This window comes from Harpia harpyja, chromosome Z, assembly GCF_026419915.1.
Source record: "Harpia harpyja isolate bHarHar1 chromosome Z, bHarHar1 primary haplotype, whole genome shotgun sequence".
Taxonomy (NCBI): domain Eukaryota; kingdom Metazoa; phylum Chordata; class Aves; order Accipitriformes; family Accipitridae; genus Harpia; species Harpia harpyja.
In genome coordinates, this window is record NC_068969.1 from 77,766,846 (window position 1) to 77,782,576 (window position 15,731).

Genomic DNA, 15,731 nt, shown 5'->3' on the forward strand with positions numbered 1-15,731 from the left:
GCATTGGTTAACATGCCTGAACTGTTTTAGAGCATGGACTGAAAACCAAGGTCCTCCCTTGATGCCTCAGCAGGAACACACTCTAGTCACAAAATCAGTGCATAGCAGGGACAAGGATGTGAACAGGGGAGCTGCCAGACCTCTGCTAGTGCCCACTCTAGAACCTTGAGAAGCAACGTGAAGTGGACTTCCACCAAATGCTGAACTTGGGTCAAAACTCAACGTTTTTTGAGTGTGCAGAGAAGCAGAACTGTATTTGCCTGCACAACACGATAGCAAAAATAATGCATAAGCTGTATATGGTGCAGGATTTTAGTATCAAGCTTTGGGGCTTAGTTGGCTAAATTCTATCGTGATCCTCCTGAGGAAACAAAACCTACACAGGAAACCTTTCGACACATTTGTCAATTCATAAAGGAAAGTGCTCCCATCAGTGCTAAAAAGTCCTACCCAATCTCAAACAGCATGCCTGACAAGAGCCAAATTAACCACTGCAATAATGCCAAGATGTCAGAGAAATTACTGCTGTACACTGATGACAAACCAGGAGGTGCTATTCCCAGTGAAAATCATGTAGTTTTGTTGAACTTCTGGAGGCTGCCCATGCCCCCGGTGTCATCCTCGGCTGCCCATTACAGGAGGCCAAGTCCTGTGGGCAGCTGGGCATGCGCTGCTCCACTTTCCTCCAGGAAAAACCGGCGTCCCAGCCATGTGGGAAAGGGAATCTGTGCGTGCTAGGCTCAGGAAAAGACAGGGCTGCGGGCAATTAGTATTCAAATGATGTATTCCTTGCCAGGTTTCCAGGAGTTCATAGGTATATAAACACAGATTAAGTAGTACAGGACCAATTAACTGAAGAAACCAATTCCAGAAAGTACAAAGGAGGATGTGGGAGGTGTGAGGGGCAGTGACAGCTATAAACAAATGACTGCCTCCTCTGCCCCCCCAAGGAATTGGAGTTCTATTCGTTGTTTCCACTGATATTTTGAAAGCAATTATCTACCTTCTGCTCTGAATTTGCCAGAAATACTGGGAATGGAGCAATTAGCAGCAAGAAAACAATTCATAATTTCCTCACTGGAGTGTTAGGTATGAATTAATACAGAACCTTCTTAGCAGCGGGCAATTGTGCAACTCCTCAAAATGAAAATCACAGAGGATGACACGGGAAGAACTAATGATCTTTTTAATTTGTTAAATTACTCAGCTATCTTTCTGGTGCCTCCTGCTTACCTGAGTAGTGATGATGCAGATCTTGAGATGTTTTCAAGCAGGCAAAGATATCTGAAATAACGTTTAAAGGGTCATTACGTTAATTATTATAGCAGAGATAAATGCATGAATTTTTAATTCCTTCCATCCCAGAGTTTGTCATGAAACAGATTAATCAGAATTACTGTCTCAGCATTCTAAAGAGGAGAATCACTAATAGGTTTTAACTACATTATAATGTACAGTATACTGGCAGATTTCAGTCATCAACGTAATATAGCCAGATGACTTATTTGTTCAGGGAAATGGTTGGAAACTTGGGATATTAACCTCAAGGACATATAGCTTCTCTAAGCCAATTACACCTCTGGGATATTAAAAGCACTTTGCTGTCCATCATGCTTCACAGCCTCCCAAAGGCATGATTTTTCCAACTCCATCCCCAGTCATTAAGCATTCCATTAACTATACTATTACACCAATGTTATAATAATACTGTCACATTAACCCACAGCATCTAAAATGCTGTTAAAATATAAACAGACAACAAGTTCTGTGGTTACATATTCAGCAGGCACAGCCAGATCAAATTTGGTCCAAAAATCTGTTTTATAAAAAGTCTTTTTAATAAAACCAAGATTAATGACCATGTTTCTATTAATTAGATGAAATAACTTTTTTCTATTGGAAAACAATCCTCCAAAATGCCAGATTATTTCAGAAAATATGTTTACTGTACTACTTTCAATTCTGAAAAATGAGATAATCAAAACTGAATCTTCATCAAAATATTTGAACATTACACTTTTCTTCTTGGTGTATTTTATTTGCTTATATTCCCTTTCCTAGCAAAAGAGATCTTAAATAAAAAACACAGATAGATGTTGGCAGAAGGGCCAGCATTTCCACTGAGTGCGCTTGGTGATTCAAGGTCCCTTTTGCTCTATTTCTTGCTGGACCCAACTAGTTTCATTACATTTCATATGTTGTAAAACAACAAACATGAAAAGGGGAATGGTGACTAAGTCTTTCCTTTTGAGAATGGGAAAACCGGATTTTAATCAAAGCCATGGTGCGCTCTAGAGAGTAGCCCCACAATTCACTACACTTGCAGCAGTGTGCTTCAGCACTGCAGCGTTTTGTGCAAAGCCAGACCCAGAAAGAGCAGTGCTCGAAGAGGAGATAAGTCTAAAAGCAACTCATTTCTGTGTCACAGCTAGCCTCAAAAAGAGATGATAGATGCCCAGCTGCTCAGCCTCTTACAGCTAAGTGGCACGTCAGGAAAACTGTACGATAGACTAAACGGCAACAAATAAAAGTGAAGTTAACTAGCACTCTAGTGGAACAAAGTCATTCCCTGCTATAACCTTGAATTTCTTCATTGGCCATTTCATAACAAATTCAATCCTTCACTGATTTCATAATTTCAGGGAAACCACACAAACAGAGGAATTACACCAAACTCCAACTTGAAAAATAAGCATATGTTAAAAATTTTACATCACAATCTATCCTCAGGTATACAACCTGCTTTAAATCAGGAGGTCTCTTAGACTGCCAGGGATGAAAGCAGCACCATCATATTAAAGAATTTCCTTCTCCTGAAAAGGACAACATTACTGGGCAGACTAGAATGAAAATAGATCTTTTTAAGATTTTGCAGTTATCATGAGGAAAACATGTCCTCATAAAAAAGATCTTTCACTTTAAAGTACAAATTAATAACTAACATATGAAACAATAGCTGAATATTTTCCTGTAACCCTCCAACTACAGTAAATTAACCTCCTTTTGGATTTTGTACTTCAGAATTGTCAGAGTGAGATTTGCAGAGAGGAATTAAAATGAGTGACAAGCAATCAAAAACTTACTGCCGGTTTCCTCTGAAGATCTCAACCTGTTTAAAAGCAAACATTTGATATTTTACTCTAAAATTTCTGTCATTAAGTTAACACTGATACATACATAGAGAGGTGATCTATGTGAAAGCAAAATTCACAAGGGTTTGATCAGCAATCATAAAACAAAGTAACCCTCAGCGCAACTTTGTTCATTGCAACAATCAACAAATAATCTTCAGTTACTGAGGAATAGCCACATTTTCCTGCATGTTTCTTTGTCTGCTTTATGTTGAGCTGCTCTTACAATTCTGCACCACTGTTCACATCATTTACACTGCAATAACGGTATCACTTAAAGACAACTTCAATCATATACACAAGTGTTCATTTTTCAATCAATGCTAAAATGTATTCAGAGCTTCATATGCCATTACCATTGCTTGCACAAAACCAGACTTTTAAAACTGATGGTCCTTTGGATTAGCAAGGCTGCAAAAAGACTACAGCATAAGCATTAATGTTAAAGCAGTCTTTGTTACAGCCGACAGCAGATATGATTCACCTCACAGACCAGAAAGATCCCACTGAAGACAACAGACGAAGTGACAGAATCAGGCCACTCAATGGCCTGTAAGTCCTGCTGGTAAGTATGCAGTTTGCCTACTATTTTGCCTATAAATGACTGGGTTAAAAAAAAAAAAAAACAAAAAAACAAAAAACCCAAAACCCCAACCAACCACAGGACGGGTAAAAAACATGGTATCTTTTTTCATCTTCCCATAGTGAAATCATATGGGGTGTGACAGCTTTCTAGTGTCTTTTATTTATTATATCCACAGTGTTACTAAGTAAGAGAGGTATAAAAGAAATTGATGAAAATAAGAAAGAAAAGGAAAAGGAACATAGAGACAGCACTGCATGTGGAAAAAATACCCCCAGTATTAAGATAATGATCAATCAAGCTAGAAAAAAAAAATCAAAAAATACACAATAAAATTGAAAATACTTTTGAAATCAGTATACTTTCACTAAATATAATCAAAGCTTAATAACTATTGAAAACCCATTAAGAAAACCAAGCTAAATATTTTGTAAATGTGCAGACTCAGTATGAAAAAGATTAATCAGAGAATGAGAGAAGCTTTCAGGAGCTGCTAGCATTTTAATGATTAAAAAAGGAAACATGCAATTCGCACAGCAAAAGCAAATGCAACTTTTCATGCTCACTAGATTGGAATAATGGCTAGTTAAAGATGCTATGGTGATCTTAGTGATTGAATTAGAAAATTGGATTATTGTTAGAATAAAAAGGGGTGTCTATTCCACCTAAAATTATACACTTTGTTTAAATGGAATTACTTTATCTCCATTAATAAGGCTTCATTTAAAGAAACTTAAACAGACTGAATTGCCTTAACTCTTCATTTCATATAAATTTCTCATCCTAAGTATATTGCAGGAGTGAAGTGGAAACCTGCAGAAAGTGTACCACTCTCTTTCTAAAAGCATGTGATGAATATCTTAATACACTAATAATACATACGAGGAGTTCCTGTTCACATTACTTTTCTTGGTGGTTCCAAATATGCTATTACTCAAATCCTGTAAAGAAAAGAGATACTTTTACTGGTAAAATCTGCACATCACTGTCACATACACGCTGCACTCAAAAAGGTACAATCTTGAAAACACTTGTTGATACGCTTATTGTTAGCATGAATAATGACACCGACAGGCACTGATTCACAGCACTGCCATACCTACACTAAAATGGAACTAGTTTTCTCACATTACAGTTCTCCATGCTGTCTCTATACATTTGAATAAAATACTCAGGTACCCACCTATATCTCAATACACTCACAAAAGCATGTTGAAGGTTTTCTAATATGGACAGTATTAGAGAACTCTCTTTATATTAGAAAATTCCAATGTAGGGATAGGTTTTACAGTGGTTGAAAATAAAATGTACCCTAAACCTCTATAACAGAAGAAGGTAACACATTGAACAGCTTTCCAGTGATATTTAGATCACATATTTTCCAGGTCTTATAGTTAAAGAAATACTCAAATAGTCTTTTAAACTACCAGCCATATTAGGGAAAATTGGGCCAGCCAGGTCTTCCTAATGTGCTAGTCAGAAATGGGATTATTCTTCTGAATAGTAGTCAGGCAGATTTCAATCCTCAAAAGAAACAGCGCTCCCCCCAAAAAGTTCAAAGATGACAAAGTTTAAAGATAACTTAAGTAAAATTCAGCTTTGAATATTATCAGAAACTTAACTCACTATTTTTTTATTTCACTCATATTTGCACCTTATAGCTTGCTTTGCAAATGAAAAAGTCTTTAACAAAACCAAAACTTTCCTACACACACCCTTGCTTTGCTTCCTGCTACCCATCAGGAGGGATTTCTGAACCACTGGTGTTCAATGGGTAAATCTGAGAAGCACCACTTTAGGAAAAATACATTTCTTTAAAATATATCATACTCCAAGCAGAACAGTTAGATGCAGCAACATTGCTACATCTCAACAATATATATAAACTCTCATAACCCAGACAGGACTTAAGGAGACGCATAATGACTCACTGGGTATTTGAGGCTGTACCTTGAAAGAATAAATAATTTGAAGTTGGCATACTGGAAGTGACTAGTTTCAGCCTCACTCCAATCCTGCTGTCATCAGTGGAATTTTTCTGAGAACTTTAAAAATCCCACCCTTGAGTTTTACCCAAGACATCTTAATATGAGTTTTGAAGCACCAGATTACGTGGTTCCTTCACACAGTTTTCCTGCGTAATTTATTTTGCTTGTCTGACCCCGTGTTTCACATTTCAAAGATTTATTGATTTAGACTCCACGCTCAGGTTTTACAGAACACAAATTCAGTAAATTTATTTCTATTTCTCTCTCTCTCTCTCCACTCTTTCATAGGAAAACCTGCCATTTTTAAAATTTACATTCAAGCTCTCTTTCCTGGTATTTGGGATTCAAATCCTACAGCACTAAGAACAGCAGATCTGGAACTATCTACTTTATTTTTATTCCTTTAAAAAAAAAAAGACAACTCATAGCGTTCACAGTGAAAAATAAGCTAGGCTTTAAAGATCACCATTTTAATAATCAAGAGTGCTATAAGTAAAACAAGCAAGGAAGGGTGCTGTTGAAAAAGGAAGAGGGAAGAATTACTTCACAGTTCCTTTTCTTAATTTAGTCTTTGTTAATTTCCCTTCATACCTCTCAGATACCTCTGCGCAATGTAGTGAAAGATATATTTTCTTCCATTAGCTACACCTTTTTAAAACGGACAGAAGTCTCTATAATCCAGATTCCTGCCTCTAGTCTTCAGGAAATATAAACTGATCTAGCCCCATCAAAGTCTATGAGCCTATGTTGATTTACATAGGCAGAGGACCTTTACATTATAAAGCTGCAAATTAATTCTGATAAATAATAAGATATGGTGCTTATAAGCCAGTGGTTAAGAAATCTAAACTTTGCAATTATTATCAATACTTAATTCCCACTTTTCAAGAAATAACTATCTCTGTGTGATAGATTAAGAGCTATGTAGCTAACTTTCCAAAATTTACTTCACTCTGCTAACCAATTTTGCCTATAGGTTCAAGACCAAGCTGTGTGCTCACTCATTGCCTAATTAAATATCAACACATGCGTCATTTCCGACCAACTTCATACTCCATGATTCAATAATTTAATATCCTACTTCAATAATCTTAATAGAGTGTTAACAGCCGTTAAATTATTCATTTACTCACACCCATACACTGTGCCAGCAGACAACAAAAAAGTTCTTTGTCTCTCAAGAGGTATTTCATGACAAAGAACCTACAGTGGCAAGTCCAGGGACATCAGTAGAGCTATCCTGGGCTCATCCCAGCCAAAACTATGGACTAGGATGTGCAATCTTAGGTCTTACCTCTCGAGAATGCCTCAGGTAATCACAGAATGGTATGGTATGCCTACCAAGGTCTTGATTTTTCATTTTCTGGTGCATGTAACTGAGGCGTTCCAAACCTAGCCAAAAGAGCAGGTGTCAGCTATTTCCAGTGTGTAGATGAACAGCTCTACTGCTACAAACTAAGCACCTATGCAGTGCTAATAAAATAAACACTTATATACCCTATTGCCCCAGCAAACGTGTAATGGGCTATAAAAGCAATAACAGAATTTCATAGGGTTAAAACGGACTGTTCCCATTCTGTGTCAGCAGATTTTGGAGGAGTGCAGCCCTTCTCAGACCATGCTGTGCTGAGTCACAGCATTCGCTGGTGCTTCTCCCAGCAGCTCGCAGAATGAAGCCAGTGAGCCGCATCACAGCAAAACTGAAAGATAAGATGAACTATGCAAAGGATTTCTGAGAATGAAAGAGCTGGAGAATTACTAAAAGAAGAGTAAGAATGCCATTCCTTTTTCATTCCAACAGAGACAATACAGAATTCATTTATTCCTTTTGGAGGATGTGTTTCTGAGCAATGAGTAATGAATAATGCATGCAGAGGATCTGCCAGCAGATACAGTATCGCAGCACTGCCTGTGAATGTAAGCGCCCGGAGAAATTCACGAGAGTTTATTTTTGCAATTAGCCAGCATGCCACTTTAGAAGACACCTCAGGAGAGGTGGCAAGGATATCATCCTCCTTGCTTCCCACTTATTCCTGAGGATTAGTACTCTACTATCTCCCATGCAAGACAGGCAGCACTCCCGGAAAGTTTTACCTGACCTTCCATCCAACCTATGTCCCTTTTGCCTCTGGCAATGACGCAGCAAATAACCAAATTGTGTGTGTCTGCAACCTAAGTCTAATTCTGTAAAAATTATGCCATGAGGTGAAAGTGGTGGATAACATTTTGAATTTATGAATTTTTATTTACTGCTTCTTTTTTAAAGCTGTTCTGAATTTCACCATCTGCAAAATATCACATACTTAGCTGACTGAAATTAGACACAGTGAGCCAGTTCTTGCTGTGTTTCTCTTGCTCATCCCAGACATTGATCTCTGCAGGCTCTGAGCTCACTTGGGTGTTCTGGGGACAATCATCCACTCTAATCACCTGGCAAGACACAGACAAAATGACACTCGATTTATAGGATGACTAGCACCTCTGCAGTTCCTCTGACAGCCTATGATGTGGCCTTTCAGAGCATAGCTGAAATGCCAATGACTGAACTCGCTCTCAACAAAGAAACAGATTTTCACTTTCTTGTTACAAGTTGCAGAAGACACATTGCTTTTGTCTAGTAAATACTACTGATGAAAGATCTAGCACTTCAGCTTTTTAAAACAAAGTTGGAAGTTCCTCAGAATACCTTCAGAGGTATTAGGTCTCAAAGTTCAAGTCTAAGATCTGTTGCTGACCTGAGCATCTTATGTAAACAAATCAGTCTTCAGCTTTCATCTCACTAAGCAGAGATAACTCTTTCCAGCTGAAAAAGATCCTAGGAATCTCTTTATAACTCTATAAATAGGTTTTTATATACGTACACACACATATAGTTATGAAAGTTGCCCCATATATATGACAGAATCAATATGCTGTCTGAAATGCGCTAAATGTTTGATGGATTCAGAGAAAAGACTGCGGGACTTTTGTAGGCAGGAGGCAACTTTATGAGGCCTGGTTTGCTTGTTTAGAGTTGAACACCGCCTGGATATGGCTCACCACTCCTTCAGTCTCTCCCAGATCATATGAAGCCTCCCTAAGTCCTCCTGCCAGCTAAAGTGCAAGGACTGGTTCTTTTCTGTGTAAAATCAATAACAGCCCTGGTATACTATCTAGCAAAGTCCATAGACTTCAACACATTCAAAACCGAAATCCCACACATTCAAACAAAAGGGAAATTAAACCAAAGCCAGACACACAAAAAAGACGCCCCAATTTGTGTGCAGCATTTTAAATGTATACAATTTCAACTAAGCCACACTGCAGAACTGCTCTTATTGAATGAAAAAGACAGCTATGTGATACGTTATTCTCTTGCACCTGCACATACCGGCACCTGAAGGGGTTTTTGATTCTTCTTTCCTCTCCCAGACTTTCTGTCTCTGTTTTGTTGTTTTGCTTTTGTTGCCTCACTGTGGTGTAGCTCACTGGATCCTAAAGACTCTGTGGGAAAGAGTCAAAAAACACCATTAAACTACAGAGCTTTTGTTTACTAAGAGAAGATCTGATAAGTCTGAGAGTTGGCAGATCTCCAAAGCAAGCTGAGAAAGACTTGTGACACCCAAAGCTAATACTCATGCAGTTCAGTGCAAAGATGTGCACCATCACAAGGTATAAAACAACAAAGGTTTTCCATCACCTCATACTACTCATACTTAGAATTGGATCTGCCATATTTTAGCTGTTGGTAAGCAAACTTGGTGGTGGACCGGAAGGGTTTTAAACTAGCTATAAAAATGTATACCTCTTAATTCTCCATGCACCCATCTGACCTATGATACTGTTAATGTATCTCTTAGGGATTGTGTAATTTATTTTGGCTCCTGTAACTCTTGCATTGCACACCCAGGGCAGAAGACTTCTCCTGAGCAAGCACAGTCCATCTGTCACCCCAGATGTGTAGCTACAGCCATAGGGATCCCATGAGATGGGGAGAATCAGGGTGGCTGACACACAAGTGTGGTGCAGCTTGGATACCAGGCACATTTCAGAAATTCCCTACAACAGTCAGACCTAGCACAAAGAAAGTGAAGGAGTAACTCTGGACTGTCTCCTACTACATTCAACTGCAGTTAATACCTCCTGGGTGCGAGCAAAACATTTTTACAATGTCTTGGGCTCCCCAGTAGAAGATACTGTACAGGTATAGTGTTTTATAATTACCATCTATGGCCTTGCAGGTTTTCCCTCTTTCCTCTTTCTTAGGGGACTGTAAGCTGTTGCTCCTGCAGAAACTCCAGTCCCTCCAGAGTGGGCTGATCCAGAAGGAGGTGCTGCGTTTCAGCTTGTTCTGAGAGATGCTGCTGCTGTGATGTGACCTCTCAGAGTTGTAGGAGAAGGACTTTGATTCTCTTATCTGGACATGCCTGGGAGGACTACCCGTGCAATTGCAGTCACTGTTGTAGGTGGAATGTATGCACAGGGCTGCCTTCCTTGATTCTGAGCTGAAAACCCCTTTTTCATCACCTTCAGAGAATCCCCAGTTCACATAACCACCTTCAGTTTTTTCCCTGTCATTGCAGGAGGGTGTGGCACTCTCTTCAATATCGAGCGATGGCTGGAGACCAGGAGGATGATCAGCCTCTACAGCATTAGTCTTTTCTGATGGCAAATGAATAACAAAATCTCTCCGGCTCCATTGATAATCTTCTGGCTCTTTTCCAATGAGGCTGACACTCTGCAAGTTTCGCTGCACCACAATGCTACTTTGCAGTTCATCTCTGAATGCATCGTCCCCGTACTTGGCAGGAGTGCTCAAAAAGGACAAATTTAACGCGACATCCTCAGAGAAAGACCCTCCCTGATGGTCAGGGGGCACCAGCAAAAATTGTCCATATCTAGGAGTTGACTTAGTCTCAGAAGACACTCCTGAAGTGAGTGTGTCACTTTCTATTTCTATCTTTCGAGAGTTGTCTTCTACCACCTTCTTACTCTCAGTCCTCAATACATGGTCTTTGCACTCTGATGGCCACTGACTCCTTACCAAGCTCCGTAAGAGGGAGGGTGGCATGCTGTAGTAGTTGTATTTTTTGTCATACAAACATTCCAGGCTGCTCAAGGTCTTGGAATAGAGTGCATTGCTCCAGCTATGGGGCAGCTTCCTACAGGTTCGATGTTTTGTGTCAGCCAGTAAGGCTTCTTCCACCTGCAAGGTGTCTACAGCTGAAAGCACTTTCAGGATGTCCACTGTCAAGGCAGACAGGTCTTGCAAATGTCCTAGCTGGCTGTCTAGGGAGAGTAAAGACTCCTTGATATAAAATACCTTCTCATGCACTTCTTTAAGCTGCAGAAACATCTCCTCCACTCTAGGTGGAAAAAGAAAATATAATTAAAATACCAAAACACAGATGTTTACTTCTGTTTGTCAGATGATGAAGGAAGCCATTAACACATTTCAAAAAGTCAGTGTTTCAAACAGCCCTTTTTTTTTTTCTTTAATGGTGACTTCCATTCCCATTAATATCTATATTTGACAAAACCTATCCAGACTTACAAAATGTCTTTCAGATTACTGGGCCAACAGCCAGTGACATTTAAGGAAACAGGCTTTTTGTTCAAGGAGTATCTGTTTTACAGACTGCTATTTTCCAACTAATATCCATTTCTTGCCATAGAACTACTAAACCGTGGACAGCAGGACACAGCTTTTGCAATGCTGCATTGGCTATTGCTGTAAATGTAAAATGCTGTAAAGTATACTTCTTGTCAGCCAGTCATCCTGCATTTCTACACTTCTTGTGCAAGAATGAGAAGGACAAGGTTCACACAAACCTACAGATACTCTTGCATTTCTCAAATACTGGAGACTGCTGGGAAAAAGGTCTTCTCAAGAACCTATCTGGCCTCTGGGAACAGATTCTGTATATCTGATGCCATCAGTTATCTTCAGGTAAAATTCAACTGCCCAAAAAGCAAAGCCTTTTTTTATGGTCTTCAAATCCCCAGTGAACAATGCAAGAACTTCTTGGCCTGGAATGGTATCATTTTAACCAAATCATTATCTTCACATTTCCTGAAGATACTCTCCCTAGTGCTCTATCACTAAGACAATGATAAACTAGCTGCAGGCAATATGCAGAAGTTGCTCTTTTCCTTTGTCACTGAACAACTAAAAGATGCAGTATTTAACCAATAGCTGAATAAAATCAAAGACCAGTGTTCCAAAATATTTTATTCACCTAAATTAATTTCTTGTATTAATGTCATATAATGCTGTGCAGTGTTTCACCTTTGCACTCAGAAAAAAATTCCTTTCCAGATCTATATTTATCCACTAAATGAAATCTTCTTGCTGTAATCGATTCTCCAGCTTTTGAACAAAGCTACTTATTTTATTTCTTTTACAGGGGACATTCATTTTGCCTGTGTGTTTTGCTTTAGTATGCAGAAAATAAGATTATGAGCAGGCAAAGATTAAGAGGCTACCTTTCTCTATACAAAACACATTTATTAGATGAGACCAGTATTGGCATTCAGTAAGACTTTTTATAGGACTCACTTTCTTTAACTGTTCCCATTAAACTTAATGGCAGCTTTGCCATTGATTTCAATAGAAAGCTAAATTAGGCCAATACCAAGAGTTTTGAAACCCCATTGACAGTTGTATATTGACATTTTGCAAACCAAGACACTACATTGCAGATAACACTACAATGGTTATATGGTTATTTCTGTAAACAGCAGTTATACTTAATCACAAGCAACACTCTCACAACGTTCCTACATTAACATGTATTGTATGCCGTACTCTGGCATGTTTTCATGGTGCTACCTGGTCTGCAAAAGTGAAACTGAGCAACACCTTGCTATACCCCTTTAACCACCTGCACACTGCACTCATCTGGGGATGCAATTCTGCCTGCAAGGCTTCCCAGCCAGGCCTGCTATCAGTTCAAACAGATACGTGGTATTTCCATCAAATTAGCAAAGCCTATGCATGTTACTACTCCTCACATTCACAGTGACCGTAACCTGTTTCAAAAGCATTAGCTTATTAAAACCTTTTTATATGACAAATGTATGCAAAGAGCACAAATCTGAAGCAAAACACACCTTTCTGTTGTCAGACGGATCCTTTCACTGTCACTGGAACTCAGGCTTTCATTCTTCTCATGAAAATATTTTTCCACACACTGTTCCTCAAAGTCGTGGAGTTTCTTTAACTCCTCATCACTCAGGTACAGCTCTGAACAAAGGAGGTAGGAGTTGTTATGAAGCATGCTGACAAATGCAATTGTTTACAAGCATCCATGAGAAAAAAAGAAAACTGTCAGAACTGTTTTCCTCCCCCTCCCTTGACAGGAATAAATCAGACTTAACCCCATGAATTTGGGCTTATGTATAAAGACTTAACATGCCAAATACATGTAATTGTGTTTTCTAATCCTTCCTTAGCCAGGGAGCAAAATCACACTGACAAAAATTCCAGTGCAATCCCTTTTAAAGCCTCAAAAGTACATACCCAAATTGCTGCTCACAAATATGTATTTTCTCCCAAACTTTTTCCTGTATTTTGTTGTACATGTGGGACTCACGAGACTTATAGGTATGTAAGACTTACAAAGATTTCACCATAATTTGGTCCAGGCATTCATTTAGGGCTAGTCGCCTGTAACAATTACAGTCCTTTCAGGTACTCAAAGCTACAAAGCTTTTTTTCCACCTAATTGCTTCACATGTTCATAGGTATAAAACAATAAGCAAGATTACTGGGTGAAATAGAACACATTCAAAAGTTTAAAACCCCACAGCTTGGGCTGCTTATGATGCTATTCTTCTAGCACACCGTGACTTCTGAGAGAACAGATCAGTTATAAGTCAGTATGAAGAAATGCATATGGTGAAAAGCGTCTTTTTTCTTTCCTTTTTTTATGTACCAGAGTCCTCACTGCCCTTGCTAGGGGCTATCTGTGTCAAGCAACACGGCAGCCCCTCGCAGTGCTCTGGGGTCCCCATCTCACTCCAAATGAGACTTGATCACCTCCTAGGCTCCTTTTCCCCCTAACCCATCTGTGTTCTTGCCTCCAAGATTTTACTCTGTATCTTGTTACTTTCATCGATTTTCCACAGGGTGGCACTGGATCCTCACTGCTAAAACCAGTTAATTCTAACCACACCAAAATTTAAGTAGAAGAAACTTATGAAGTAATTATCAAGCAATGCATAGGCATATAGGCATATAGAAAAGGGACACAAAAGTACATAAACAGAAAAAAGTCTCTTTCTGAGAAAAGTGTAGGCAAGGCATAAGCCCTCTTCTACCCAAGGACTTTTAGAAGTGCTAAGCAGTATTTTGGTTTTCCTTGTGCCTAATGCACCTTACAAGAAAGACACTCTCTATGCTATGTCAGTGACTTATACTATGCATGCATATAAAATAAACAGTGGTACTCCAAAGGCAGGCTGATGTATCTAGTCATGATAGAGGAGCTGAGCCTGGCAGCAGGAGTAAAGCGGCTCAGCATTGATTAGTTAAGCCCATTTTTTAACTCTGTAACCACCTGTGAGCATGCCAGATCTTCAGGGATTCATGTTCAGCAGAGAAAATTCTAAGTGAAGCATAACCACGCAGGGTCTGCTCACCTCTGTTATTAGGCATCAAAGATGTACATTGCATTGAAAAGGATGAGGCCATATAATACTATGCACCAATGTTCCCCTATGTTTTTTTAGATAAGGTTACAGCCACCAGCCTCTCCTCGTTCCCATTCCCCTACCTTACCCCACCAACCACCAGGCCCCACTACTGAGAAGTCACTCCCATCCCAACATCTTGTGGTCCCCTCCCTGCAATGGCTAGGGCTGCTCCTGGCAGAGCTGCAGGAGCTGGTGACAGTGGGACAGGGAACTGGCATTGCCTGAAAAAGTCATTAGGAAGGACCCTGGGATGGAGAAATCCAGGTTGGGAAGGGTGAAGGAGGTGGGCTTAAGGTGCAGTGATAAGCCAGTGCACAAAGGCAAGGATGCAGCGTGGAGGTGGGAGGCCCCTATCTATGCTCTCTCTCTCTCCATCTGCCATCACTGGATCTCCTCTGTGGCTACTTTCTCTGGGCAATTAAAAATGAATTGTTGGTCTTTTCAGGACAAACATACAGAAATGTGTACCTCCAGTATTGTTTACTTTCTTTCAAAATAAGGCTTTTCATTCCTACAGAGTAAGTTGCTGTCACTTTATTTCAGCTCAGAGTTGTGATGTATTTTGACTGATGCACAGTATGTAGCACAGCAAAAGCCACATACAAAGCGAAGCATTCCCCTAGTCACAGTCACTTTTTCCTACAAGAGTTCTCAGACAAGCAGGTTAAATTCAGTTTTGCAAATAAAAACAGCCTCCTACCCAGAGAATCTCTTTTTTTTTTTTTTGGAGGAACTGAGCTACAAAGTGATGGGAGGCTGGCAAAACATTCCTCATGAACTACTTCTTTTAGAACCCATCTTAGCTCTGCTTACTTAGTCCAACGTCACCTTCCTCTTGATCCAGCTCATTTGGTGGCCAATGGTGGAAGATGCGGTTTATCAGAAGTCCAATGTGGCTCAGGAGGATGAATGGTGGGGGCAGCCATGGCTTCTCATGGTAGGTCATAATGTAGCGGTACCGGTTGTACTTCCAGAGCTTGTTCGATATGGATTTCAAATCATAATAAACATTACTGAGAAGAAAGATAGAGGGGGAAGGAGGGTAAAACACTCCTGTGAGGAATACTCCCAATACAGCACAAGATGCTTGTCTACAGATCTAATTTGACACTGAAGAAAAGTCCCATCCCTCCAGTGAGGTAATTCAGCTTAGCAACTTTCATTTAACAAAGCAGCAGCATGTGCCTGCAGCTAGTGCACTGAGAATGAGATCTTCAAAGCTGCCTAACGGATTTGGAGATCCAATTCCCATTCACATTAATGGGAACTGGGCAAAAAATATCCCTGAAGTGGCTTTGAAATCTCAGCCAGATTATTTAAACTTTAATACATAGCCTAACTGAGAATTCAACA

The 15,731-nt window shown here is 39.5% G+C and overlaps 1 protein-coding gene across 1 annotated transcript in view; it reads right to left on the reverse strand.

The window, feature by feature from the left end:
- The window catches only part of TRPM6 (transient receptor potential cation channel subfamily M member 6), a 98,502-nt gene that overhangs the window by 15,358 nt on the left and 67,413 nt on the right, over positions 1-15,731 (reverse strand). Inside the window, exons 25-33 of the mRNA XM_052776589.1 lie at positions 15,192-15,391; positions 12,795-12,927; positions 9,906-11,047; positions 9,073-9,185; positions 8,006-8,132; positions 6,997-7,094; positions 4,597-4,655; positions 3,084-3,109; positions 1,234-1,284 (exon numbers count right to left, since the gene is read on the reverse strand). Coding sequence (XP_052632549.1) covers positions 1,234-1,284; positions 3,084-3,109; positions 4,597-4,655; positions 6,997-7,094; positions 8,006-8,132; positions 9,073-9,185; positions 9,906-11,047; positions 12,795-12,927; positions 15,192-15,391 — 1,949 coding nt within the window. The remainder of the gene's footprint in view (positions 1-1,233; positions 1,285-3,083; positions 3,110-4,596; positions 4,656-6,996; positions 7,095-8,005; positions 8,133-9,072; positions 9,186-9,905; positions 11,048-12,794; positions 12,928-15,191; positions 15,392-15,731) is intronic.